The 26,816-nt window shown below is 46.0% G+C and overlaps 1 protein-coding gene across 2 annotated transcripts; it reads right to left on the bottom strand.

Annotated features, from left to right (window-relative positions):
• Positions 1 to 1,259: 1,259 nt before the first annotated feature.
• PNOC (prepronociceptin) lies at positions 1,260 to 25,232 on the bottom strand. 2 transcript variants are annotated; one of them, XM_045461500.1, is made up of 4 exons: positions 24,537 to 25,223; positions 13,970 to 14,127; positions 4,722 to 5,115; positions 1,260 to 1,684 (listed from the first exon to the last, which is right to left on the bottom strand). In XM_045461500.1, the coding sequence occupies exons 2-4, from the start codon at positions 14,093 to 14,095 to the stop codon at positions 1,599 to 1,601; spliced, it is 606 nt and encodes a 201-aa protein (XP_045317456.1). In that variant the 5' UTR covers positions 14,096 to 14,127; positions 24,537 to 25,223; the 3' UTR covers positions 1,260 to 1,598. The 2 variants fall into 2 exon arrangements, with proteins under 2 accessions (XP_045317456.1, XP_045317464.1); XM_045461508.1 differs by having other exon boundaries at positions 1,573 to 1,684; positions 4,664 to 5,115; positions 24,537 to 25,232.
• Positions 25,233 to 26,816: the final 1,584 nt, after the last annotated feature.

Below are 26,816 nucleotides of genomic sequence, written 5' to 3'. Positions count from 1 at the left end.
AGGAAAAAATAAGTCCTTTTCTGCTTATGGGATGGGTTCTGACTTCAGGGAACAATATGGGACACTCCCCGAGTTCTTTGATTCCACGTACTGTGATGGCCCAAATGGCTAGTTAAAAGCTGGCCTATGTGGGAAGCAGAGAGCAAACTCCCATCCTTGTGCACTGGGGCTGCTTTAAGCATTTTAGCTTCCGGGACCATAGGCGTCTCTGGGAGCAGGATCTGGAGACCCCTAAAAGGCCCTGATGGTGAGAGTGGTGTGCCCCTAGACCCAGGGGCTGGATTACATCACTCAAGCCCAGCAGCATGTAAAGCTGGTATGGGGGTGGCCATTTTCCTTACCTCGTGGTAGAGCACAGGGCTTCTTTTGCCCCGTTTTCCCTTGTCCCCTGCCTCCCAAGAAAAGTCCCAGTAGAATCTATTGCTCCACTGCTGTTTGCCCAAGCTCCTCTACATCACTTGTGACTCTGGGCTACATATTCTCAATTTGTACTTCCCAGGCTCACCTTTATGGCTGCATGCACAGACTCCCTAACTTTCCAGCTTCTAGTTGGGTTTGACCCACAGGTGACAGACTGGGGTTTGAAGGGCTGGAGGACAGAGAAATTGGGGGATTGCATCACTTAGCCCTTCCTGCAGTGTCTGAATGGCTAAGGTTCCCTACTGAGAGCTCAGCAGGGCTCTCCAGTTCCCCAGCAGAGCTCCTTACCCTCCTGACTGATTTCCCATCACCCAGTATACACTCTAGACATTTGAGTCTCCTCAATTGCCCTGTCTGGGTGCACCATATGTTTCTTCGCCTGACAGTTACACCTTGACATGTTTCGTGTTAAATTGGAGATAAACATGACATCAGTGAGTTCATCTAGGCTCTGCCCTTTTCCTCATGTCTTAATCCAGTGGTCTCAAAACAGCAAGATCTGCATCACTTGGAACTTGTTAAAAATGCAAATTCCTTCTGAGTCAGAAACTGGGGGTGGATTCTGTGTCTCCACCAGCAACCCGCCCCAACGGTGATGTTGACAGGCACCCGGAGGTTCTGAGCACCCTGCCTCTCCCCTCCCTGCTCATCCATTCATGCACTTGCTAGAGATGCAGTGCAATCGGAGTGTTTATGCTCCGTGTTCTTGCCCGTCGTGCTTTATATAAAGCAGAGCCATGTGCTTTTTGCTTCTCCTTCCCAAGAGAGGCAGCGCTGATGGTGTGTTTGGAGTCTGGGCTTCTCAGACTCCTCAGACGTACATAAAGCCAACCGACTTATTAACCGTTTGCTGAGTAGAAGTTTAATGGAGAAATATCTGTTTAAAACAATCAGCCAGAAAGAACAGCTCTTTTACAAACAAGTTATGGCAGTGACAAGTCAAAACCCCGGGTTTGATTTCCTGTTCCTTTGACCCACCCCTGGAAGAGGAAAGAGGGAAGTGAGAAGGAAAGATGGGGCTGTCAATATGTTAGCTGGAGGAATTACAAAAATACACTCTGATGTAGCAACAAGATTATCATGAAACATGCCATGGGGGCGGGGAGGGGGAGTGGGGAGGGAAAGACAGACTGGGAGGGTCTCCACCCTGGGGTGGAGACCTGGAGGCAAAGCTTGCCTCAGTGTCTTGGGGAAGAAGGAATCCCGATTCCCAGCCGGCAGGTCTGGGGCTGGAGACATGCTGTTTTGGGGATCACCCGGACACCTGGGGAGACAGAAATGATTAAAATGGCAAACTCAGTAGTTTTCCTGACCTTTCAATCCTATTTGTCCTGGTGACTGAGCAATAGAAGGGAGGCAATAAAAAGCTTATCAATGGAATAAATAGCCACTAAAACAGCAAGTAGGGTTCCCTAACTTCTATACATCTTGAGTCTACCGGTAGGACTCACAGAATAAAGAGGAGGTCTGTGGGCTGGGACTTGAAAGGCATAACATAGGCCCCATGCCCAGAAACAGCTCTCTTGTCCCTAGTATTTGGAATCCATATGTAGTAATTCAATTCATTTCTTGAGGGTAAATAGTGTTCTCATTTATGGCTCTTTAAACCAAGTTTCACTAATTCATCACCATGAATGAATCTGCTCACTTTCCACTGTCTACAACGGTTAGGGCATGGGGGCATAAGACATAGTAGTGTGGGGACAGGGAAAATGATGGTAAGTAGATACCCCTTTTCACAGTTCTGTCTAGGACTGGACCGCCATGTCCCTCTTTCTGAACACATCATTACGCATTCTAAATAGGGCTCTTTATCCCATTTTGGTGTTAGGTGGCCCTACTTCCTCTAACCTTCTAAGTATAGATTAGTATTGGATATCTCAGAAGTCCAGAACAGCCCTGGCAACAGGATCCCCCAAGATGGAGAAATCTCAGGCATGTGTAGGGCTGGCTGGGCTATGTGTACATGAGTGAAGACAAGGTTTAAGCTGCCTGTTGTGGACTCATAAGTACGTATCCATATTGGAACTCAGCTACCATGAATGTGTGCAAGAAGGAAATTCAGAGATCGTTACAGTAAGAGGAAGGAGAGCAATCAATAATACCCAACATGAACTGGTTAACGTTTCCAATGGTTCCATCAAGAACTTCGTATCTTGAGCAAAGCAGCAGACAGAGGCTAGTTGCCAGTTATGTTTCAGTGCCTCTCAGCGGGAAGCTTAATAGAAAATTAGGAAAATCAGTTGCCTGAATAGGGGCTGAAATCATTTCTTTTTGTTCTGTTTTTAAATAAATTGATTCCTGCTAATGTAATTGATTTTAAACTGTCTTTAGGTAAAGAAAACGGTTGTGGTTCAGAATTAGACAAGAGCCTCAGTGTCCCTTAAGAGCCACTTTAAAGAAGAATAAATGTCTGAGATTTGAAAGAATTCAATCCATGCCACTTCTGAAGGATATACTGAGTTAGGTAATGTGCAAATATGGCTTAGGAAGAAATACGGTGTTGGTTAAGGATCCAAGAGTATGACTTCAAAAATGGCGTGGGTTAATTCAGGGCCTTCGGAAATTAGTCATTCTGCTAAAATATACAGGGCAGGCTTCTCCTCACAACTTAATACATATGTCTGTATTTGGCAATGGGCCTGTTGCAAACCAGATTACCTGCAAGGAGCTATGTGGGCTGCCTCCATGCTGAAGTGTGGGTGCCAAAGATTAACATTTGTATTAATATACTTTGAATGAAGATTATTAACATTTATTTACTTTTGAGAGACAGAGAAGGAATGGGAGAGGGGGAGAGAGAGAGGGAGACACAGAATCTGAAGCAGGCTCCAGGCTCTGAGCTGTCAGTACAGAGCCCAACATGGGGCTCTAACTCAGAAACCGTGAGATCACGACCTGAACTCAAGTTGGTTGCTTAACCGACTGAGCCACCCAGGCGCCCCATTTGAATCAAGATTATTAATGATCTGCCTACCTTTGACATACGGGAAGCAAAACAAAACAGCACATATAGACATTTTTTTTGTTTTATGCTTCTGAGTCAGGGAAGGACCCCCCCCCCCCCCCAACTTGGGTAATGTTTGGGGAATGTTTTTGACCAACTGGTTAATTCTTTCCATTAGGGTAAGTTTCTAGACTGTTAGAGAAGAGGTATGAGGCTCTGAAGATAATTAGAATCCCAAATATGAATTAAGGCACATATGCTTGATGGGTGGGATTTTCTTAGATTTTCAGAAAATTCCACTGTGCTAGTTTCCTATGCTATTCAAAGTTATGTACAGGTTGATGGGCTGAGGAAAGTGGAGTTTGTAATGACTGGGCAATAAACTAGGGTTTTTGATGTTTATTATCTGATACGTATTTTAGTACCTGTATAAGCATTCCCATGGGAGTAATGGCCAGGACGGAGAGAGGAATAAAAGCAAGCAAGCAAACAAAATAAAACAAAAATGGCCTCTGGGAAGAAAGTGAGGAAAGATGATGATCTCTTAGTCTCTGTTCTAAAACTACTGGGTCAGTTGGGCCAAATCCTCAAAGGCTTGCTCAGTAATGATGCCATTGACATCAACAAATCAGTCCATCTCTGGCAAGGTGGCAGTATGGACAGATGGCAAGTGGAAGAAAGAAAAGCAGAAAGTGTAACTCCTGGTCCTAACAAGAACTCCTTGATGGGGGAGAGTGGGAAAGTGTAGTGCTTTCTGTGGAATCCAGGCACCTTGAGATACAGGGGGTAGAGGAGGAGATAGCTAAGCTGTCTCTGAAGGTGAAATAGCAACAGCACAGCCACAGAAATCAGGCAGCGGATAGCTAAAGGTAGGTCTAGCTATTGGTTCTTAGAGATAGTCTCTGAGGAAAGGTGAATTGAATGGTTGTTATGGCAACCGGATAGGAGGATTGGTCCACTTAACTGTCCCCATAGTAACTGAGCTGCTGGAGAGCTATAGAGGAATTAGTTATCTTAACATGCTACTATTATCCCCATGGTAACCAATCTCTAAATGGCAGTGGTCAGCCTTAAGGAGTAATCCCAGGAAAATCTTTGCTCCCTAGAGAAAGGGTGGGTAGGAGGCAGGGAGGTGAATTGACTTCCCCCGCCTCCCAGAGGCTGAACACTTTGAGGTGGTGTAGGGTGTGTGTATGTGGCTGGGGGCTAATGTGCTTCCAGGCCCAGGAGGAAGGCTAAGACAGTTGGGTATATAAGGTTTCCTTTGGCCCCCCAGCTCATTCGTGCCCAACTCACTCATGGGTTGAAGTGGATGGTGCAGCTGGGAGGGGCTCCCCTTCCGGCTACACATTACCATTCTGATGCAGAGTGCGCCGGCGCTGGCTGGACTGCAAGCTCAGGACCAGGTACTGCCTCATGAACTCACTGAACCGCTTCTGGTTGGCCAACTTCCGGGCTGACTTCCGGGCCCCCGTGAAGCCCCCAAACCTCTTTTGCAGCTGCTTCTGCTCCATTTCTCCAGTCTCATCCATGCCAGGCTCTGTCCCTTTCTGGGCTTGGATTAGGCTCCTGATGCGAGGCATTCGCTTCAGTTGTATCTCGGAGGAGGCGCTTGGCTGGTAAAGGGCAGTTGCCACGTGCTCTGGGTCAGCAGGGCTGAGCTGCCAGGAGCCCCTGGCCATGACCTTGGTGCATGGAGTCCAGAGAGGGCTGCTGAAGACCTTCCCTTCACACTCAAGGATGCACACCTGCAAAGACAGAGGTGGGAGAAGGGAGGAGGATCAGGAATGCCTATTATATTAGTCCAAAGAAATCGTCTTTTTCTTTTTTTTTTAATGTTTATTCATTTTTGAGAGACAGAGAGCATGAGTGGGAGGCAGAGAGAGAGAGAGAGAGGAGAGGAGAGAGAGAGAGAGAGAGAGAGAGAGAGAGAGAGGAGAGAGAGAGAGAGAGAGAGAATCCTAAGCAGGCTCCAGGTTCTGCACTGTTAGCACAAAGCCTGATGTGGGACTCAAACCCACGAACTGTGAGATCATGACCTGAGCCGAAGTCGGACGCTTAACTGACTGAGCCACCCAGGTGTGCCAGTAGTCTTTTTATTGTATACGAAATTTACATCGATACCAATACAAATGCTTCAGAAGCATCTCTTTATTAAGTCACCATTCAGTAGTTACTTAGGTTCACAGAATTTCCAAGTTATAAAGAAACAGAAAATGATCTGGCCAAGCTCTGTCATGTCACAAAGGAAGAAACCTGGGACTCAAAGAGGTGAGATTAATTTGTCCCAGGTGACACAGAAAGTTAATGCAGAATGAGTGCCCCAAACTACACACAGAGCCCTTGTTGAGTTTTTGAAGCCAAACACAACTCATGGCACCCATAAAGAAGAATTTTATTTTGTTCTCTTTTTGGGCTTGAGAGAGGTTGGATTGGCTTAAGAAATTGGGGATGTCAAAGCATGTGCTGAAATCTGCAAGGCTATTTTAAGGCCACCGTGTTAAGATGAACCCTGGTGTTGTTCATTTTTTATCCCACATACTCTAGTTATACTATCTGTGCATCAGCTCTAGAGAATGAGGGTCAAGACCCTTTGAGATGTAGGTAGGTTGGGCAGTTGGGTTCCAGGTGGGGAAGAGGGGCCATCAGATGCAATCCTTTAGACTTGCCAGGCCCCTGGGAACTGCGGGCACTACTCTGTCTCTCCAGGTGTCTCCCACTTCTACTCTAGACCAACAGCTTGACCGTGCTGTTTCCACGTCCCTCCTAACTGATCCTGGCCTTGGCCTTGCCTCCCACATTCCTGTCTCTGATTGGGTCTTCTGGAAGCACCTACCTCCAATTTTTCTTACTGTTTGCTGTTTTGGCTTCACCTCGAATGCTTCTCTGTGAAAATCCCACTGCAGCTTCTCTTTGGACAGCTACAGGACATCAGAAGACTGGTGTGTGTGCCCAGTACCCCCTATCTGGGGAGCAAAACCCTCGCCCCGGTGTTCAGAGAGGCACAGATGCCAATACGAGCAAGGTTTCCAACCTGACCCCTAACCGAGGAGTGAGATGTGCATGCAGCTATATCACAGACCTTACGGCCATTCCACCAAACCCTAGAAAATGTCTCCTCCAATCCTACTTCTCTCGCAACCCCTTGCCACCCCTGACCCTGACTCTCTTTTGTCCTCACCAGGCTTCTCCAAGATGTGGTCTGCACTCATGCTTCTATCTCAGCATCTTCAATTTTTTTCTCATGTCCTTGAAATCTGCTTCCCACCCTCATCTTCCACTAACTGCCTTCTTCAGGACCACCAGTGAATTCTGGTCACCAGATCCAATTAGCCCTCGTTCTCTCTGACTTTGCAGCATTTGGCAATGTGCACCACACCCTCCCCCAAATTCTCTGACATTGCACTCACCTCTCAGACTATGCACCTTCTTCCTGTGTTCTATCTTTAAGATTCTTTCTTCTCATCTCTATAATCTACCTCTTGGTGACTGTTCATTTCTGTGATCATGGTCATTTCATCTAGGGCATCCCAGGTTTGTATGTCCAGCATCTGATATCTATCAAACTCCAGACACTTCTCTGATCCCTGTCTGGTATCTCCACCAAAGTGTCTGACTAGCACTTAAAACACAATTTGTAAAGAATGAAGCCTACCTTCCCTTCTGGGGCAGAGACTGCCAATGCGCATTGGATACCTTTAGTAACAGGACACTTGTCCTGCCCAAGGCCACATGTATATTTCTCAGTCTCCTTTGTAGCCAGAGGTGGCCAATGACATATAAATGGCAGTGACCAAGTGAGGCTTCTGAGGAAAGTAGGGGGCTGACTTATCTGAGAAAAGCATCCTTTTTTTATCTTCTTCTTCCCCTTCTTCCAGCCTTCTGCTTAGAATGTGGACATTTTGGCTGGTGCTCCACTGGCCATCTTGAAGCCATGAGGTGACTCAGGGTATGGAAGCCATGTGAGGGTGGCAGCCATATACAGATAAAGCAGAAAGGGAAGGAGCCTGGGACATGGGTGATGTGGAGGAGCTACACAATACCAACCCTGTATTGTCCACCTCCCAACTTCTGCATAGGGGATCAAATCTCTGTCCTTTTTGAGCCACTGTTACTTTAGGTCTCTCTTACTAGCAGGTGGATTTAATCATCCAGTATTACTTTTAATCATCCAATAGACTTTCACTACCCTAAGTCTGCCCTTCTGCTTGGTCTGGGTGTGAATCGAAATCATCTCAACTTTAAAAATATTTTTTAAATGTTTATTTTTGAGAGGGGAGGAGGGGGAGGGACAGAGAGAGGGAGACACAGAATCTGAAGCAGGCTCCAGGCTCTGAGTTGTGCTCTGTCAGCAGCAGGGCTCAAACTCATGAACTGCAAGATCCTGACCTGAGCTGAAGTTGGACGCACAACCGACAGCCTCCTAGGCACCCCCAAATCATCTCAACTTTAAAAAAGACAGAATTCAGGGGCGCCTGGGTGGCGCAGTCGGTTAAATGTCCGACTTCAGCCAGGTCACGATCTCGCAGTCCGTGAGTTCGAGCCCTGCGTCAGGCTCTGGGCTGATGGCTCAGAGCCTGGAGCCTGTTTCCGATTCTGTGTCTCCCTCTCTCTCTGCCCCTCCCCCGTTCATGCTCTGTCTCTCTCTGTCCCAAAAATAAATAAACGTTGAAAAAAAAAAATAAAAAAAATAAAAAAGACAGAATTCAAAAGCCAGTTAAATTCCTGAGGAATAGTACTGGCATTTAAAACTTAACTTTTACAGGGGCGCCTGGGTGGCTCAGTCGGTTGAGTGTCCGACTTTGGCTCAGGTCATGATCTTACTGTACGTGAGTTCTAGCCTCATGTCAGGCTCTGTGCTGACAGCTCAGAGCCTGGAGCCTGCTTCAGATTCTGTGTCTCCCTCTCTCTCTGCCCCTCCCCCACTCACACTCTGTGTGTGTCTCTCTCTATCAAAAATAAATAAACATTAAAAAAAAAACTTAACTTTTACAAAGCTCAGGTAATTCTGATATCTGCCTGGGTTTGGAAACCACTGACGTAGACCATGTTTGCATGTTATGATGAGATTCGGTAATATGTTCAAAACTATACTGTTAGACAACGTATCACCTGAACAAGAAACCAAATGTCTTGAGTTCCAGCCCAGGACCTCTGTGTGCTTGCAATACAAATTGGTGGAAATTAATGCAAGAGTAAGGATCTTGTGAGACCAAAGGTAATGTTCTAATGGGAAAATTGCTCATTTTCTGTTGGGTCAGAGTAGGGAAAGAGACAGTATCCAGTGGGAGTGCCACTCCTCTTCACTGATAAGGTTTCCAAGGTGCACCCTTTGCCAAGCCCTCCCCGACGGCCCTCTGCTAGCCATAGGTGGTGACAGGGGTCCCTGTTGATACACAAGTCATGGGCTTTCTGAGCATGTCTTTGCCATTTAGATTTTCCTCAGAGTTGCTGACAGAACGAATATCATCAGTGCCAACTTTTTCACACCCACAATGTCACTGGGTATGAAAGAATGATAGACAACTTCCATAGGTAGGGATAGCAGAATTTAAAACAATGGTACCTGCAAACTTGAGCGTTCTTGAAGAATTGCTACTGGTTTGTTAGAATCCAAAATCTTTTTTTTTTTAATGTTTTTATTTATTTTTGAAAGAGAGAGAGAGACAGAGTGTGAGCAGGGGAAGGACAGAGAGAGAAGGAGACACAGAATCCAAAGCAGGCTCCCGGATCTGAGCTGTCAGCACAGAGTCTGATGTGGTGCTCGAACTTGGGAACCGCGAAGTCATGACCTGAGCCCAACTCGTGAACTACGAGATCATGACCTGAACTGGAGTCGGACACTTAACCAACTAAGCCATCCAGGTGCCCCTAGAATGTAAATTCTTAAACTACACCCCTGGAGACACTGATTAGTAAGCCAAGGGTGGGGCCCAAGAATCTGCATTTTTAACAAACAGGTGATTTGGAGGCTGGACTGTGAGAAATCCTGCTTTGGAACTTGTTCTGAGGAAGGTGTCATCATGGAAGTGGTCAGAGTCTCCTTCAGAGAAAGGGTTACTGGGGTCTGTATTTAGCCTGCTCCTGAAATATTTTGAATAAAACTAGGTAGAACAAATTTGTAGGGTGTTCTTTCAGATCAAAATCCTATTGGGTTATTACTGTATAGCAGTGGGTGTCTCTGGGGACAATTTTGTCCCCAGGAGCTATTTGGCAATATCTGGAGACATTTTTCGTTGTCATACGGTGGGTGGGGGTGGGGGAGATGCTACTGCTATCCCATGAATAGAGGTCAGGGATGCTGGTAGACATCCTACAGGACAGCCCCACATGACAAATAATTCTCCAACTTAAAATGTCCACAGTGGTGAGTCTGAGGAATCCTACCTTCCAGGATAAAAGGGAAAGCATGAATAGTATTGGGAAAGCCAGCAGAAGTGTCAAATTTTGGCACCAACAAGGACTTTGAGCAGACTTGGTCCAATCCTCACAGTATAGGAGCCCCAAATGCTTGTTGAACTGTTCTGTGCCTTCAGTTTACAAGAACAGGTGGAGGTTGTTAAACCTAGAGGCTATTAGATCTTCTGTGAGCCCCTGGGTTGCTAAGCCCAGATGGTAATTAGATTGTGTGTCAATCAGAGAAAATGCAATTCTATGATCAAACCAGATGCATAGGTTGTACAGAGACTCAACATACTGTTAGATGCATTAGGTACTAACAAAATCATCTCAACTCTTGATTTAGGAGAAGGTTTGGGGCAAATGTGGAGGATCCAAATTCACAACAGCATTTGTGGCGCCAGATGGGCATATGAGCTTAATGCCTAACACTCTGGTCTAAGGGACCCACCAGCCTCTTTCCAGAGATTGGATAATGGCCTCTTAAGTGAGCTGGACACATTTTCGCAGCCCACACTGATGACATTTCTATATCAAGCTAGAGTGTGGATGAGCATCTGGAAAGTTTCAGACTGGTGCCAAATTGATCTGTAAAGCTGGGTTTGTGGGGAAACTGAGCAAAGGGCCATTTGGACATCTGAGATCAAACATTAGGGAAATAGGCATATGAGCCCACTGGAAGGAAATGAGGAAGCTCATTGATATTGTCAAGCGTCTGCCACTAAAGAATTAAATCACCTCTGACCAAGAGACATTTGGGAGCTATTTGTTTTAGGAGGTTGTTCTAGAATATCTGAGGGCTAACACGAATTGGCAAGCAGATGAATAGTGCAAAAGAAAAACATGCTAGGAACTCTTACTGCAAATTAACTAGGAAGAGTTTTTGTGTAATGAAGATACAAAGCACTACGAGAAGTTAGTTTCTTTTGCTATTAATCAAGTTCCAGGGAGTTTTAGATAAATTTCCCCAGACCTTGAGGGTTACTTTCTCCTTTGTCTCTAAAACAACTCAGCGAATCTTGTTTTTTCTACTTTAGCTGAGGGGGTAAGTGCCATTCATAATTAGGTGGAAGGAGCCTGAGATATTGCAATGGGTTTGAGTGTATGAGTCATTTACTGACCAAAATTATAGTCTAACAAAAAGCCAGCCATACTTGGACCATTGACCTGGAATGAGAAATGCAGAACTTCTTGATAAAACCAAGAACTTAGGGGGTCCTAGGAATTGCTCAGTAATACATACCTTAGTGGAGGGATTGGGAAGGTGACCCTTGCTGAAATATCTAAGTTCCCCCCACCCCCCATAATTCACAGAGTGGAAAAAGGTTGCAAGATTTGGAAATGAGGTGTGGTTGCCAACATTCTAGGCATTTCATCAAACTTTTAAAAATAGGTTAAAAGTGAATACAAACTAGAGGCAAAACAGCCAGGCAGTCAGGTCCTCTGAAGGTCAGCAGGCACTTTGAAGCATTTATCCCTCAACCATGAGGCTGTAACTGGCCATATTTTAACTTGTTTCAAAGAAGTATCTAACAGCGTTTTCAGGACCCCAGAGATTTAAGATGCTATGGAGGAATGAAAACAAATTCTTTAATGGCTTTGAAAGACACCAATGTGAAAACGCGGCAGCATCTGCAGTGGATGGACCTATTAGGAGACTAAGGGTCTTGCAATTTTACAGTTTCCATGGGACATGTTTATTGAGTACTGCTCTGTGCCACGCTCAGTGCTGCATGCTGGGGATACCCAGGACAATCAGAAGAGGAAGCTCACACATTATGGTGAGAGAGTAGCAGATACAGATAACTGTCAGAAGACAAAGGAGTGAGGGGCTGGCTCTCTTGGGGGCAGGTGGAGAATCAGCACAGTGTTCTCACAGGTGAAATTTAATCTGAGTTTTGAAGTAGGGGTATTGGATGAAGATGAAGGGAGAGGCATGTGCCAGATGGTGGGGCAAGTTCCTGAAGCCTTAGCAAGGCTGGGAAGGGAAAGTGGGATTTCCCAGGAACTATGAAAAGTGATTGAGCCCAGCAGAGAGGAGGTGAGGCGTGTACCTTTGGGAGTCCCCTACAGCCTGGGGAGAGCTGAAGGCCTGGGGTCCAGGGATGGCATCTCAGAAGGAGAGAGTATGGGGAGGAAAGAATTCCTGAATCTTGATCACTTAGGTTTAGAGGGTGGGGAGGGGAACAGGAACCCACCAGGAGGTAATAAAAAATGAATCGGAATGGGGAAGAGAACCAGGCGAGTTCATGAGTTGACTGGGAGAGGACAGGGAGGAGGAAACCTGCAAATTGGCTCCAGACATCTGAGAGAGCAGATAAGAAGTGATGCAGCCCAAAGGGGTGAGGGCTGCAAGTGTAGATTACTCTCTGGGTGTACAGATATCTGTTCAAGTCCTAATGCTTTCTTTGATGGGGGAAAACAAAGCATTGCCATGAAAGCTAGAGATTCCAGCATTGTGCATAACTTTCAGTCTTGTCTAGGCTGCAGATGGAGAATTTAGCAGTGTGGAGATGATCAGATTATTGCTTAATCAACTCATCATTGGTTTACATGTAAACCAAGTTGGCTGCTCTCCTTACTAAGACTAGGGCAAAGTGTTTTTTTAGATGAGCTTTTAAGCCTCTCTGGGCTGCATGGAAAAAGCCTGTGGGTCTTCTGTGTTCCAGCCAAACTCAGCTTTTCTCAGTTCCATAAATGCCACTTGCCTCTGGCACAGGCATTTGAACGTGTACTCCCCACTCTCTCTATCACTTGGGACCCTCTCTCTGCCTCTTCGCTCCCATTCTTTAGGTTTCCTTAGAGACTTCAGTTCCTTCAAGAGTCCCGTCTGTCCTTCTAGTCTGGGTTGGGGTCCACTGTCTGTGCTTCCCCAGCATCCAGTAGTTAAGCCCTCTTGAAGGGATTGTGGGATCTTTTCTCCCACTGGTTGCAGACTCCATCCATCTGCTTCCTGGCCCTTTGGCCTGGCCCTGTGCTCAGCATACAGAAAACCAAAATGGATGAATGAGGACGGGCCAACTTTGGATGGGTCATCTGGGGATGCTCTTCATGATGCTGTAGAATCCCACTGAGCAGGCGAGGGAAGAGCTTGCTGTTTGGGTCTGTAGGGCCTGTGTCTGCTCATCATTAGTGAGCTAGCCCAATGTAAATATGTGTTCTATATTTGTACACTCGCCTTAAGGAGCAGTAGTTACTTTTGGTTGTTTTTAACGGTTGCGGAGTTTGAATTATGACATCTTTTGAAAGAAGTTTGACTATAAAGAAAAAATGATTGAGTTATATTGGATTTAATAGAGGAATAACTCTTTAGGCTGACATGAAAGCAGTTGAGAAAGCAGTTTATTTAAGGAAAAGAAATTTAATGCCAGATTAGAACCTCAAATTAAAAATTTTAAATATAGGGGCTCCTGGGTGGCTCAGTCGGTTAAGTGTTCAACTTCGGCTCCGGTCATGATCTCATGGCTTGTGAGTTTGAACCCCGCATCGGGCTCTGTGCTGACAACTCAATGCCTGGAGCCTGCTTCCGATTCCATGTCTCCCTATCTCTCTGCCTCTCCCCTGCTTGCACTGTCTCTCTCTCTCTCTCTCTCTCTCTCACAAATAAATAAAACATTAAAAAAAAAAAACTAGAAAAACCAAAAACCGAAACAAAATTTAAAATATAAACAAAATTTAAAATATAAGACAGCATTTGGGTATTCACTGTAGAATTATCTATAATATCAAAAATGGAGGGCAACGTTCAACATGAGGGGAATGTTGAGGGGAACAGTCAACAGGAGGGGAATAGTTAAACAAATTATACTGTATTCCTAGAAAGAAAGAACTTAAAATCGTGTTTAATAACATGAGGAAATCATCCTGGTATAATGTAGCAAGTGAAAAACTAGGACTCTTTCTCTGACAGGTGGGATTAAAGTAACGTTCTTCTGTTACACTTCTCTGAATTTGCCAAATTCTCTAAAGTGAGTATGCATTATTTAATAATGGGAACAAAATGGCAGCACAGGCAGGTCTTTATTTGAAGTGGAAAAGGGGAAAGATGACAGAGTTTGCATTTAGAAGATGCTAAAGTCAGCATCTGTTTCCTATCGACCACGTGGCACCAGGTGAGTCACACGCCCCCTGGGCAAGGCCTTAATTTCTCATTCTGGGTTGGAGGAAGGAGGGAGAAGAAGACGAGGGCGTTCCATGGCCTACCTCAAGGTTGAAGCTGTCAAGAGCTGGGCGGAGCTTCTCTCTGCAGGTCAGACAGTCCTTCTGGCAGCTGCTGGACACGCTGGAGAAGAGGCTGAGCAGCAGGAGGTCACAAAGCAGGATTTTCATGGTGCAGGAGCAGGAAGCAGGGGGCTAAAATATTAAAAGAAGTGAGGGTGCGCCGCAATTAGAACAGCCTTTCTGGGGGGGGTCTCACACAGGGGATGCCACCAGAGGGGACGGCGCCAGGCCCAAGATTCACCTCCCAGGAGGGAGCGGGTTTTCAAGGATACAAGAGGCTTGCTCCTGCCAGCCAGGCCTACCGTTCATGCAGGGGTGAGTGTCTGGGATCCTAGGCGGAGCACCCCTGTGATTCCTGCCACCTAGCTGGCCTCAACGTGCACAAGCACTTCCAGGGGGCTACAGGCCTCACTTTGCAACTTACTAACTTGTGGCTGTAAGACAACCTCTCCAAGCTTCAGTTTTCATGTCTGTAAAAGGGGGATAGTGCTACCTGTCTCGTCATAGGGCCATTGTGAAGAGATGAGATCCGTAAGGAGGTTTGGCAAAGTGCCGTGCATGAGTGAGACGTGTGCAGTGAGGTTCATGGATGACTCCTGTCCTTTGTCTCCTCCTCCCCAGCCTTCCCTGCCTCAGCCAGGAAAGCCCCACATCCCAGAATTTGCTCTTCCAGGAAGCTCCCAGATTCCTTGTCTGTTTCCCCTGCGAGAGGTGAGCTTGCTTCCTGAGCACAGGGCCAGTATGTCTACCCTGCGAGGCCATCCAAAACACAGGACCAGGTATGTGGAGTTATTTATTGAAAAATGAACAAAGACACTAAGATAATAGCTCAAATTATTATTAGTTGGACCAGCAGTGTATAATTTTTATGTAGGATGGCCTGAAAGATGTGCGGTTTTTCCTGTTCCTCTTTAAATTTATCCTGTGAGCAAGCCTCCTGAATCAAAAAGCTATTTCCTTAGACTGCATCATTTTGGGTCCCTGTAGAAACATCTGTATTTGGAAGATTAAATGGAAAGGGAACAAAGGAACTTTCTGGCAATGTTGTGAATGTTCTTGATTGAGGTATAGGTCGCAGGGGGGGTGGTATACATTTGCCAAAACCTGTGTGCATTTCCCTATATGTAAATTTTACCTCAACAGAGTCCAGCGTAGAGAAATAAAAATTATCGCCTTGATTGCTTTTTCATCAGACAAAACTAAGAAAATGTATAAGCCTTGCTACTCAAATGCAGTCTGCAGTCCAGCATCAACATCAGCTGGGGTCTTGCTAGAAATGCAGAATTTCAGGCACGAACCCAGAACCACTGAATTTGATCTGCCTTTTTAGCAAGATCTTCAGGGGTTCCATACACATGCTAAAGTCCGGGAAGCCCTGGGAGAAGATGGATGTGGAATGGAGAGGGTCAATAAGAGAAGGAAGGGGATCCTGCAGTTGAATTCACCCAATGGCCATATTGGGAGACTCCCCCAGCCCTTCTTGTGTGTCATCCAAGCATCTCCTACCAAGAGGATGTCCACTAAAAGATGCTCAATCAGTGTTTTGTTTTTTATTTTGTTAATGTTTATTTATTTTTGAGAGAGAGAGACAGAGTGTGAGCAAGGGAGGGGCAGGGAGAGAGGGAGACACAGAATCCGAAGCAGGATCCAGGCTCCGAGCTGTCAGCACAGAGCCTGATGCAGGGCTCGAACTCGTGAACCGTAAGATCATGACCTAAGCCGCAGTGGGACACTTAACCGACTGAGCCTCCCAGGTGTCCCAGTGTTTGTTAAGTCAAAGAGGTGACATTTGAGATGGGTTTTGGATGAATGACAGTTTTCCAAGAGGACAAAGAAGAGGGCATCTGAGCGGCCCGAGAAATAGCCTTTGGAGAGGCAGAGTCAGGCTCACAGCCTGTGAGGCAAACAGGCCGATGTACTGGGGCCACCTGCCCACACTCCCTGAGGGAAGCTCCCTGCTAAAAAGAGAGGTTCGGTCCAGATGGAACCATGTCTTGTTTGCCATCAAAAGGGTTTGGGCTTTATCCTACAGGTGATGGGATGTCCAGGGCTAATGAACAATGAAGACAAACACCTATACAAATAAACATATCATACGCATTTTTCTTCTCTATCCTAAGGGCCAGTGCTGTAATTGAGACTTATTGCCTTGGTTATTGTGATGACCCCTAATTAGTCCACCTAATGATCTGGCCTCCCACAAAGCCATCTCCACATCTGATGCCATCACTTCATACTTAAAATAAATCTGTAACCTCCAATGGGACTTAGTATTCCTCCTGCCTGCTTTTTGTAGTGTTCTCTCCTATCATTCACCCTGCTGTCTCTTCTGGTCCTAGCGAATCATGTATAGCTCCCAATTCTATCCTGTCCTTAATGCATTTGTATCTTGGCAAATGATCTTCTTTCTGCACAGACTAGTTGTCTCCACCTCATACTTCTGACACATCTCAAGAGTTATCCCCTCTGGAAAGCTATCTCTAACCCCTGGTCTGAGTTAGATGAATCTCCTCTGCTTCTATGGCATCGTGAAACTTATCACAGTGGGAAGGCACAGAGCCTCAGGGGCCTGTCAAACAGGCACAACAGACCTGTGTGATAGAGTTGTGATTTTCTTACCTGCTCATCATTGCAGAGTGACTGGGTTCAGATTCCATACCTGCAACTCAACTTCTCAGTTCCTCATCTGTAAAAACTGGACAATAATAGTACCTATCTCATATGATGATGAATGTGTTGATGTTGTTGTAAGCAGTTAAAATAGCACCTGGCACATAACCAGAACTATACCCAGGGGCACCTGGGTGGCTCAGTTGGTTAAGTGTCTGACTCTTTTTTTTTTTTTTTTTTTTTCAACGTTTATTTATTTTTGGGACAGAGAGAGACACAGCATGAACGGGGGAGGGGCAGAGAGAGAGGGAGACACAGAATCGGAAACAGGCTCCAGGCTCTGAGCCATCAGCCCAGAGCCTGATGCGGGGCTCGAACTCACAGACCGCGAGATCGTGACCTGGCTGAAGTCGGACGCTTAACCGACTGCGCCACCCAGGCGCCCCGTAAGTGTCTGACTCTTGATCTCAGCTCAGGTCTTGATCTCATGGTCATGAGTTCAGGCCCCATGATGGGCTCTGTGCTGGGCATGAAGCCTACTTAAAAAAAAAAAAAAAAGAAGGAAAAGAAAGAAAGAAAGAGTGAGCCCCAGTACATAGCCTTCACTTTATAACACTATCATTGTCTCTCACATGGCACTTATGACATTATACTGTAAACTTCGACTTAGGTATTTATTTCTCCCACTGGACTGTGACTTCCTAAAGGGTGGAAACCATGTTCTATGGTTCCCTGTATTTCCAGCACCCAGCACAGGGTGAACAGGCACCTAAGAGGTGCTCAGAAAGTCTGATAAATGACAGTGGAGACTTTTAGGAACACTTTTTGTTCTTAGTTACCATAGAATTGAGGAGTGTCTAGGAGCATCGGCCCCACAAATGGCACAGGAGCCACTTTGGGACCCGTGTAACTGACAACATGTCCATTAGCTAATTGTTCAGTTCAAGACCCCCGGGGAGGGGTGGGAACCATGTTGTTTCCAGAGCAAGGCAAGATGCCATCCTAAACTGGAACACCATGCCTGCTGTGGCAGAAGACTGGTTACAAATGGCTGTGAGGGCATGGTTGGAATAGTGTTGTGTGGTAAATTTGCAGGTTAAATAGGTGTTGGTACGCCAGCCACAGAAGCTCATCACACTTACAGACTCTTTCGAGGACTGCTTGCATATGTCTTTTGTTTAACTTGAGACTTGCCTTTACATTCCTTAATCTACTACTTGAGTCATTCTACTTAAGGGTACATTTGTGTAGAACTTGTCCAGAATGGCATGGCTGTGCCCTCTATGGCCACGTGATGGCAGTGCCTGTACGTCACAGAGGAAAGGGAAGGCTAGGAGAAAAGGGACTGTTTCCTTCCCAATACACAATTGCAATACATAATGTTTGCATAGGCTGAGCTGATAAGTTGTGACAGATGTTAATGAAATGCTCTCCAGCTGAGGTTTTTCATGAACCTCATTAACTGCGGCTACTTGTACATTCAGGAAATGCCTGGTGGATTGATTGATGTTTGTTATCTCAAATTCCGGGTAAATGGGTTTTTAGGGTGAGGTGAAGAAAGAAGATGAGCTCCTGGGACATTTAACGTGTAAAATGTGTTTGAGAGCCTCCCTGCATGTAAAATATGAGCTGTCCTTGGTTTGGCACTTGGCAAACCTTGTCGAATTTACTTGGCATTAGCTTGGCCCTCCGGCTGGTCCCTCATACGTCGCTCTTCCAGTCTCCAACCACCCTACCCTCTGTGTCCTTCCCACTCCTCATTTTGAAAAAGTGACTCCACCTATTATGCAAAAACCGTCCACACACAAAGCTATTTATTCCCTCCAATTCAAAGAATCCTTAAAACGGGTCTGACCACATATGCCCATCTCAGGCCTATCCTGGTTGTGATATTTCAGTGACATCAATTAAGTGAAAGCTCACAGTAAATCTAATTAATCCTTACAAAGGGGACCATATTTTGTACCCTTTGTTATACTCCTCACAACACCTAGTACAATTGCATTCTAGGTTAAGTTAGATTTTGAACTGTATTAAAAACTCAGTAGAAGTTTTTCATTTGTCAGAAATCTCAACAACATCTACATGCTTTTTTTTGTAGCTCTGTGTACAAGTTCATGTCAATTAAAATGAAGGCAAGTGGGGCTCCCGAGTGGCTCGGTTGGTTGAACGTCCGACTTTTCGATTTCAGCTCAAGTCATGATTCCAGGGTGATGAGATCAAGCCCCACATCAAGCTCCATGTGAGCATGGAGCCTGCCTGGTATGCTCTCTCACTGCCCCTCCCCCACTCGCATGTGCATGCTCTCTCTCTCTCTCTCTCTCAAATAAAAAAATAAAAAAAAAATAAATAAAATGAGGGTGAGGAATTAGTTAATTCATGGGTTATATTTATATTTCATCTTTACTCTTTGTGCGACTCTGGGAAAATTATCTTACCTCCGAGAGTGTTTGTCTTCTCACCTGCACAGTGGGGATCATGACAGGTGGTTGTCATTTATTGCACAGTATTGACAGTCAGTAAGATAAAACTGCCCGGAATATGTTGGAATTTTACCTGTACTTACTTGTATTTCACTTGGTGGCCCACGCTCAGGCTAACACGTCCATGTGGTGATACTATAATCTGGACATCTCTTATTGAATAAAGAAATGTTTAATTACCTTTTATTTCAGTAGTGACACCTCCTAAATTTAATTGTGCCTCACGGTTTATGAAGACAAAATACCACTGTGTGTTAGCCTTAATCTATTTGCATGTAATCTTCCTTCCAAGGGCAATATAATTAGTTGCTTATCTGTTTGGAGGATTACGTATGAGGCAAAAAGTTAATTGAGTTTTGTCTCGTGACCTATGAGAAAGCCTGTAATTTTGGAGCTTTTAGTGGAGAAGGGAGGAGGGGCCTCCTGATAGAGGCACATATGTGTAGATGTTGTTCTCATCAACCGTGTGTGAAGATACTGCTCTTCTACAGGTAACGAATGCTTTTCATATTCATATAAAACCCTATCATCTAGGGTTAATAATATACTTCTTTTTGGGGCCCCTGGGTGGCTCAGTCAGTTAAGCAGACTTCGGCTCAGGGCATGATCTCGCAGTTCGTGAGTTCGAGCCCCGTGATGGGCTCTGTGCTGACAGCTCAGAGCCTGGAGCCTGCTTCGGATTCTGTGTGTGTCTCTCTCTCTACCCCTCCCCTGCTCGTGCTCTGACTCTCTCTCAAAATAAATAAACATGAAAAAAATTAAAGAAAATAATATACCTCTTTTTGAGAGGCACATAAGTTCATAGGGGTTAAGCAACTTGCCAAAGATTATCCAGCTTATAAATAGCAGAGCCAGGGCTTAACCTCAGGTGTTTGAACATCAAATTGTGTGTTCTGGGAAACCATAAATTCTATATTCTGATTCTGCTTCAGAAAGGTTGGCAGATTCTGGTGGAATCTCACTGGAATAGTCTCTCTTTGTATTTAACAGTAATCCCATCACTATTATATTCATAATACGATGTGCCAGGTGCTGTCCTAATTGCTTTGTAAGCATCCATCCTTTGGGATAAGTGCTATTATCCCCATTTTACAGCTGAGAAAACTGAGACTGGAAGAAGAGAAGTAACTTGGAGCAGCAGAGGTGAGCCTCAAGCCCCTCTGATTTCCAAGCTCATGCTCTCACTAGGCTACTCTTTGATCTCTGCAGCTGTCTGTCTCCATGTAAGTGAATTCATTCTAAGAACCTGAACCCTAGGCTTCCCCTCTCTGATTGTGACATCCTTATTGTTGCCTTCCCTTCGTAGAAGAATTTTTCATTGCCTACAGGCACAGGGTTTATCTTCTACACCCCCCATTTCTTTGACCCATTGCAGACAGGACTCCTACACTGAGATTTTGCTTGTTTACCAGCTATCGTCTGTAATGTCTTTTCCTCCTCTGACTAATGCACTTACATCCCAAAAGGTCCTTCTTCTGCTCTAAGCTTCCACCTGGAAGGAGGCAGTGAGCATAGAGGAGGTGGAGAGCAAAGCAAGTCCCCCGTCCTACAGAGACCAAGTGTGCATGGTGCTGGTGAACAATGAATGAGAGCCCTGTGCCTTGAAGCAAGAGGCCTGGGCTCCAACTTCTACTTTGTAGTTACCTGTGGGATCTTGAGCAAGACCTTTTCTTTCTGTGGGCCTCAGTTTCCCCTTCTCTAGAAAGAGGCAATTGGGTTAGAAGGTTAATGTTTTTTATTTTATAAATACCCAGATATTTGTGCTCTCCTGGTAAGAGGAAGCAAGAAGGAAGGAGGAAACAGGGAGGAAAGATGAGGGTTTCATGAGGCAGTGGCTTCGGGGCAGCACGGGACAGAGGTGGACACAGCTGGGGCTCAGGAGAGGACCTGGGGCGGGGCAACAGACACATTTCCTGTCAAAGCTGCCACAAAGTTAGAAAGGTAACGCTTTTTTTTTTTTTTTTTTTTAAGCAGTCTCCACACCCTGCTTGAAGCCCAATGCAGGGCTCGAACTCACAACCCTGAGATCAAGATCTGAGCAGACATCAAGAGTTGTCCAGCTCAATTGACTGAGCTACCCAGATGCCCTTGGAAAGGTATGGCTCTTAAATTTGATCTCCCGTAACTTTGAATTGCCCACGGTTCCACATACACTGTCAAAATAATGTAAATGGATTTTTAAAAGGCTTTTATGTTGTTTAAAATGTTATTTTGTAACAAAATCACTTAATGGTCTTTCAAAAAGATTCAAAAATACAAATAAGCAAAAGAGCAATGAATCTAGACCTATTATCTTTAAACTTCTTTAACTTTGTACCTCCAGCAATCCGTTTTGAGCACACATTCCCAACTTATAAGTTCTATACATTATAAAACCCAGTACAGTGCAAAGTAAGAGCAATAGCATAAAAAATAAGGATTTAATATCCCAAAGCCCAGTGGGTTGCTGGGCATCCATGCTCCTTTTGCAGACCATTGGCCTACACTCGTTAGCATTCAGCTACATGGATGTGGGTTCCAAGGAGGCAGAGGACAGTTTGACAGTCTTCCTCCCGCATTTAGCGCTACTCAGCGTCTGTCAGGATCATCACATGTTTCTTGGCTGAATGAATGAAATGATGAATGGGGTGTGCGGGGTTGGGGAAAGAGGGGAGGCTGGCTCTGAGCCTTCGCTGTGTGGTGATTCACTGATATTTTCACCGGGACTTGGACTCCTTGGAAGCAAGCTTTGCACTTCACCTGCCAAGCCAGGCCCTTCAGAGCTGGCAAAACTTGTTTCTGCAATGCTGAGGCAGCAGCCAATATTTGCAAAACCACAGGATCACGGAAAGTCAAGACTGAACGTGATAGTAGCCTATCTAGGGAAATGCCCAGAAAAAACCAGCTTGCCCCCAAATTTGATGCGCCCCAAATCTCACGGTTTGTGGTTAGTGGGAAACCTTCATGTTAGACAGTGGGAGCACCTATAGGCATTTAAATAAAAGTGTTTAGAAAAATCCAGTGTGCTTAATGAATTCTCAGCCATTCAAGCCACTGCAAGATGCTGTCATGATGACTCCGTTTTCTGAGAAGGGCCCACCCCCTCCCAAGGATGTAGCTCCAGATGCGGGGTGATGGGTAGGTTGCAAGTTTCCATCATGGGCTTTGGGAGCAGTGGGGCTATGGGGTGGGGCTCACTGAACCATGCTGACGAAAACATAGAACACTCACCCTGAACCTCACATCCCTACTGTGTGTAGGGAACGTAGGGTTTATTAGCAAGGAATAAGCACGTAGAGAAGTTTAGCTCACTGCCTGGCACATAGTAGGTTTCAATAAAAATGAATTCTTTTGCTCTCCTTCTGTGCCTTTGTCCTGGCTGCCACCTCCCTCTCCAAAGCCCTTGACCCATCCAAATTTTACCTCCTTGCCTGCCCCTGGAATCTCTGGAGCATGTGTTCCTTCTTCCAAATCCCTCCAGCACTTGCTGTCTGGACCGTGCAATTTAGGACTTAATTACAGCCAGCCTTGCATTGTCTTCTAATTGTTTGTCCCCTTCCCCACCCCCCCCGCTGCCCCCCCCCCCATTAGTTGGTAAGCACCCTGGGCCCTGAGGGGGTGGCGTGCAGAAGCCAGGAGGGCTGGGCTCAGTCCTCACAGGGCTCAGTCCAGTTCAGTCCTGAACACATTATTTAGCCTCTCAGCTTCAATTTCTTCAACTGCAACAAGGAGATAATGACACTACCTCACAGGGCTGTTGCTGGGGATAATGGGTGTGAAAGCGTGAAGATGTAAATCATTGTACGCATGGAAAAGGCTGTTATTGTCGCCTCTGTTGAATCCACGGGCCCCCGCCATGCACTTCCCTGCCTAGTGGAGTGTAGATGATAAATACCTGATTGATTGAATACAGAATAGCTTTGTGACAGCTCCTGTCATAGGCTCCAGAGAGCACGGGTTTGAGCCTAATCCTGCAATTACTCCCTTCATTGACAATGCAAAATCTCCTGCATCCTCTAAATCCTGGAGTACCCTCAGCCTTCAGCTGATAAAGCAGGGGCTCGTGCCCCATGGAGAACAGAGCTGCACCCCCAAAACAGCCCCAGGATGGGCCACAGTGCCCTCGAACGGCAGCATGCAGAACAGTGGAAGCTGCTTCTTTTACTAGGGCGGTGGTTGAAGACAGTCTTTCCAGGCACCCTCGCCTGCAGAGGACTCAGCAAGCCCAAAGGAACACTAATCTTTTCTGTTAAAGGTATCACAGCATCAGTGGAAGTATATTGAATAATTCCCTGCCATACTTTATAAATGCGAAAAAGGAGCAACCACCCACAGGCAATGAGAAAGCAGCAATTTCTTTGGGAGGTTTTGATAAGAAGCCAGGCAGTTACTTTCCCCCTTCTATGTTGAAAACTCTGGTTTAGGCTTGCTGGCAAATGCCATGCAAAGCTCATCTTTTGTTAGTCTGCCGAACAATGTTATTGGTTATAATTGGGGCAATTATGGGCTGCTCGAGGAAGCGAAACACAGATGTTTTAAGCCCAGGATCAGGGTATTCAAGTCCAAAGCAGCTTGCTTTAAATAGTCCATTTCCCGAATCATCCTGCTTTACTTGAAATTCCCCCAGAACTTGCCCATGTTCAGAGTGAGATGGGGGGAGGGGTACTGAAGGGAGGGGAAGGAGACACACATGGGGCAGGGGGAGAGAGAGAGAGAGAGAGAGGCGCACAAAGGAGACAGAAAGGAGGCTGAGAAAGAGCAAGAGTTTGGATGACTTCCGAACGTTATATTCATCAGGACCCTCAGAGACCTTTTAGTGGGAGAGGTGGGCAGGAGGAGAAACATGCAAAGAAAGAGAAGAAACCGCCACATAATTCAGGGTCTGGGAGTCCAAGGTCATCCCTGCAGAAATCTACTTGGGATTCACACACAGTGGCCGTGTTCAGCACTGTACTGGTCGAGCACGGCGCCCCGGGTCCCACTTTTCTCCACATCATTACTAGCAATTTCTATTCAGTGCATAAGGGAGAAGGGTTCCCTCAGGACAGAAAAACTCAAACCCAAATCAAGTTCAGTGGTATGTTGAAAACCAGCCTGAATACACTACGAGGGAAAGGAAAGAAAGGAAGTCAGCCACAGAGAAAAATCACTCACAAGGATGCCCTGAAAGGCAAGTCCCCTGCCCCAGTGCCTGCTCCTCCCCTAATCCCACTCCTGCATCCACCTTTTCTCAGTATCTGGGGAATCAAAACTTTTTCTCATTTCCAAGTTCAGCTCTTTCTTCTTCTGCGTCTCTTCAGGATAAAAACCTCAGCCCTCCCCTCCTACCCCCCATCTGAGCACTGAAACTAAGACGAACGAAGAAATAATTCCCCAGGAGGCTAGCGGCATCCACCCTGGACAAAGAGAGGGTGAGGAGAGAGCCCCGGGCTCCCAGCTGTTTGTCTTGGGGCTGGGGTTCGCATGCAGTTGCCTACCTGAGAGCTGTCAGTAGCCTGGCTCCTTCAGATGTGAGGCTCGGTTCCGCCGTATCAGCCACACCAGCATATATATATCCTCCCCCCACCCGCTCAGCCCTCCCCTTCCCTGCCCACCTCGATGACACATACACACGCTGACCCCCTTAATCAAGCGAATAGCAGAACCTACAATCCTCCCTGGCTGTTCCCCGCCCCCTTGGCTCTGTGCTCAGACCTGTGACACCCCAGCCTCCCCCCAACATCCATCCATTCTCAAGCCTGCTTTACCTGGACTCTGTTCAGCCAGGATCCCACAGCTGCCTTCCCTTTGCTTCCAGAGGCACGGCGAGGGCTGATGGGGAGCTCTGGCAAGTCAGTCAGAAAAAAAGACTCCTGGTGACAGTGACGAGGCAGACCCCAATCCTGGAGTCTCCTTGAACAACCCTTTTGCACAAGGAGTAAAGAGTAGGAAGCGGGCAGAAGGAGGGGGAATCTCACACGAAGCTCCCACCGGCACAGGGAAGCCCAGAGCTGGGCTAAGCCAAGCCCCCTTTACTGCAAATGCCCCACGGGCGGCAACTATGAGGCCACTCCAGGGAGTGGTTCTACCTGCGATGGGTCAAGTCAGGAGGCATTTTGCAGGTGCCCGCAGCCTGGCACAATGTAAAATGCTGAGCCTTTCAACTCAGAGTGAAGTGTCTGAGATTCTGGCTTCTGTCAGAGCAAGTTACTTCTCTTTGAGAACCTCAGGTCCTTCTTCTGTAAAATGGGTATGCTACTGCCCAGGGTGATTGTGAGTAGAAAAACGAGATTCTGTTTCTATTTGGAACATAGGAGACCTTTAATAAATGAGTGCTGCACCCCCTTCGTCCTCTTCATGTTAAATAAGACCAACTGAATCTGACAATTCCCTGTCAACAGCTAGTGTCACAACAGAGTACTTTCAGAGCTGCTGCTGTACCTTAGGGCGTTGCCCCCGAGTGCCTTGGAGTCTCAGAAGCTGTTGGAGATGCCCCCGCCACTCAGTGTGGAGCCTCCTTCCCTTCCCACAGGGAAGGCAGATCATGGTCAGTCCAGGCAGGCCATGTTTAAATCTGCAGCATTCTTGGGGATCCCTCCTTTCTTTGGCCCTAGGCGAATTGCACCATGACTTCCTCCTTGGCTCTCCTGAGAAGATGCAAAAATTTTCCAGAATCCCAAGACATGAGGCTATGTCATTCAAGAAGTTCAAGCACCCTCTCATGTGGCAAATCTGGCTCTCTCATGGACCTAAGAACGGTGGGGAAGGATGAAAGAAAGCATCTGCTTTGACTGCTAATGGCATGGGTTTTTTTTAGGGGGTGGGTGATTGAAACGTTCTGGAATTAGATAGTGCTGATGGTTGCACAACATTGTGGATATACTGAAAACCACGGAATTATGTCCTTTAAAACAGTGAATTTCATGTTATGTAAATTACATCTCAATAAAAAAAATAGAAAGCAAGCAAGGAAGCACCTGCGCCAAGTTAAGATCAACAAGTTCTAAGAAGACAACTTCCCTTCCATCAGTATTCATAGCAAAAGGGTCCAGGAGACCACCATACCCTGATTTTAGATCTCTAGTGCCTGAAACTTACACTTTGTTGTTATTACAGGTCAAAGCCACCACTCTGAACTCTGAACAATTAGCATGATATGTGGTCAGTTTTGCATCCTGATGTATGTTGGAATGTAGGCATGGAGTTTGATTTCGCACATAATGGGGCAGATATTCCTGGTTGCCTTCCTGATACTCATTCCTCTGTTCTTTCTTACTAAACAGTAACCTTGATTGTATTCTAGGTGGCAATGTGCTTTGCTACCCAGCCTTCTTCAAAGCTAAAGGTAGCCAATGAGAATCAAGCTGCTAGTCATTGGGTGGGGCTTCCAGGAAATCTCTTTTAAAGGGGGCCAATTCAACTAGACAAAGCATCTTCTTTGCTCTCCTTCCTTTCTGCCTGGAACACAAATGTGATGGCTGGAACTCTAGTAGCTATCTTGGGTCATGAGACAACTTTGAGGATGAAAGCCATGAACTAAAGATGGTGATGCATAAAGACAGAAGAATTCTGGGTCCCTGATGACTATGGAGGTGCCATATCCATCCTGGATTTCCAACCTCAACTTTTTTTTTTTTTCAAGAGAAAAACCTGAGATTTTTATTTTAAGTATCAGTCAGAGTTCAGTTAGCTATTGCTGCATAACAAGCCACACCAAAGTGAGAGGCTTAAACAAATCCTTTATGTGGCTCGTGATACTGCAAACTGGCCGTTTTCGG

The sequence above is a fragment of the Leopardus geoffroyi genome, chromosome B1 (genome assembly GCF_018350155.1).
Source record: "Leopardus geoffroyi isolate Oge1 chromosome B1, O.geoffroyi_Oge1_pat1.0, whole genome shotgun sequence".
NCBI classification, from domain to species: domain Eukaryota; kingdom Metazoa; phylum Chordata; class Mammalia; order Carnivora; family Felidae; genus Leopardus; species Leopardus geoffroyi.
This window is presented reverse-complemented; position numbering and strand designations above follow the sequence as displayed.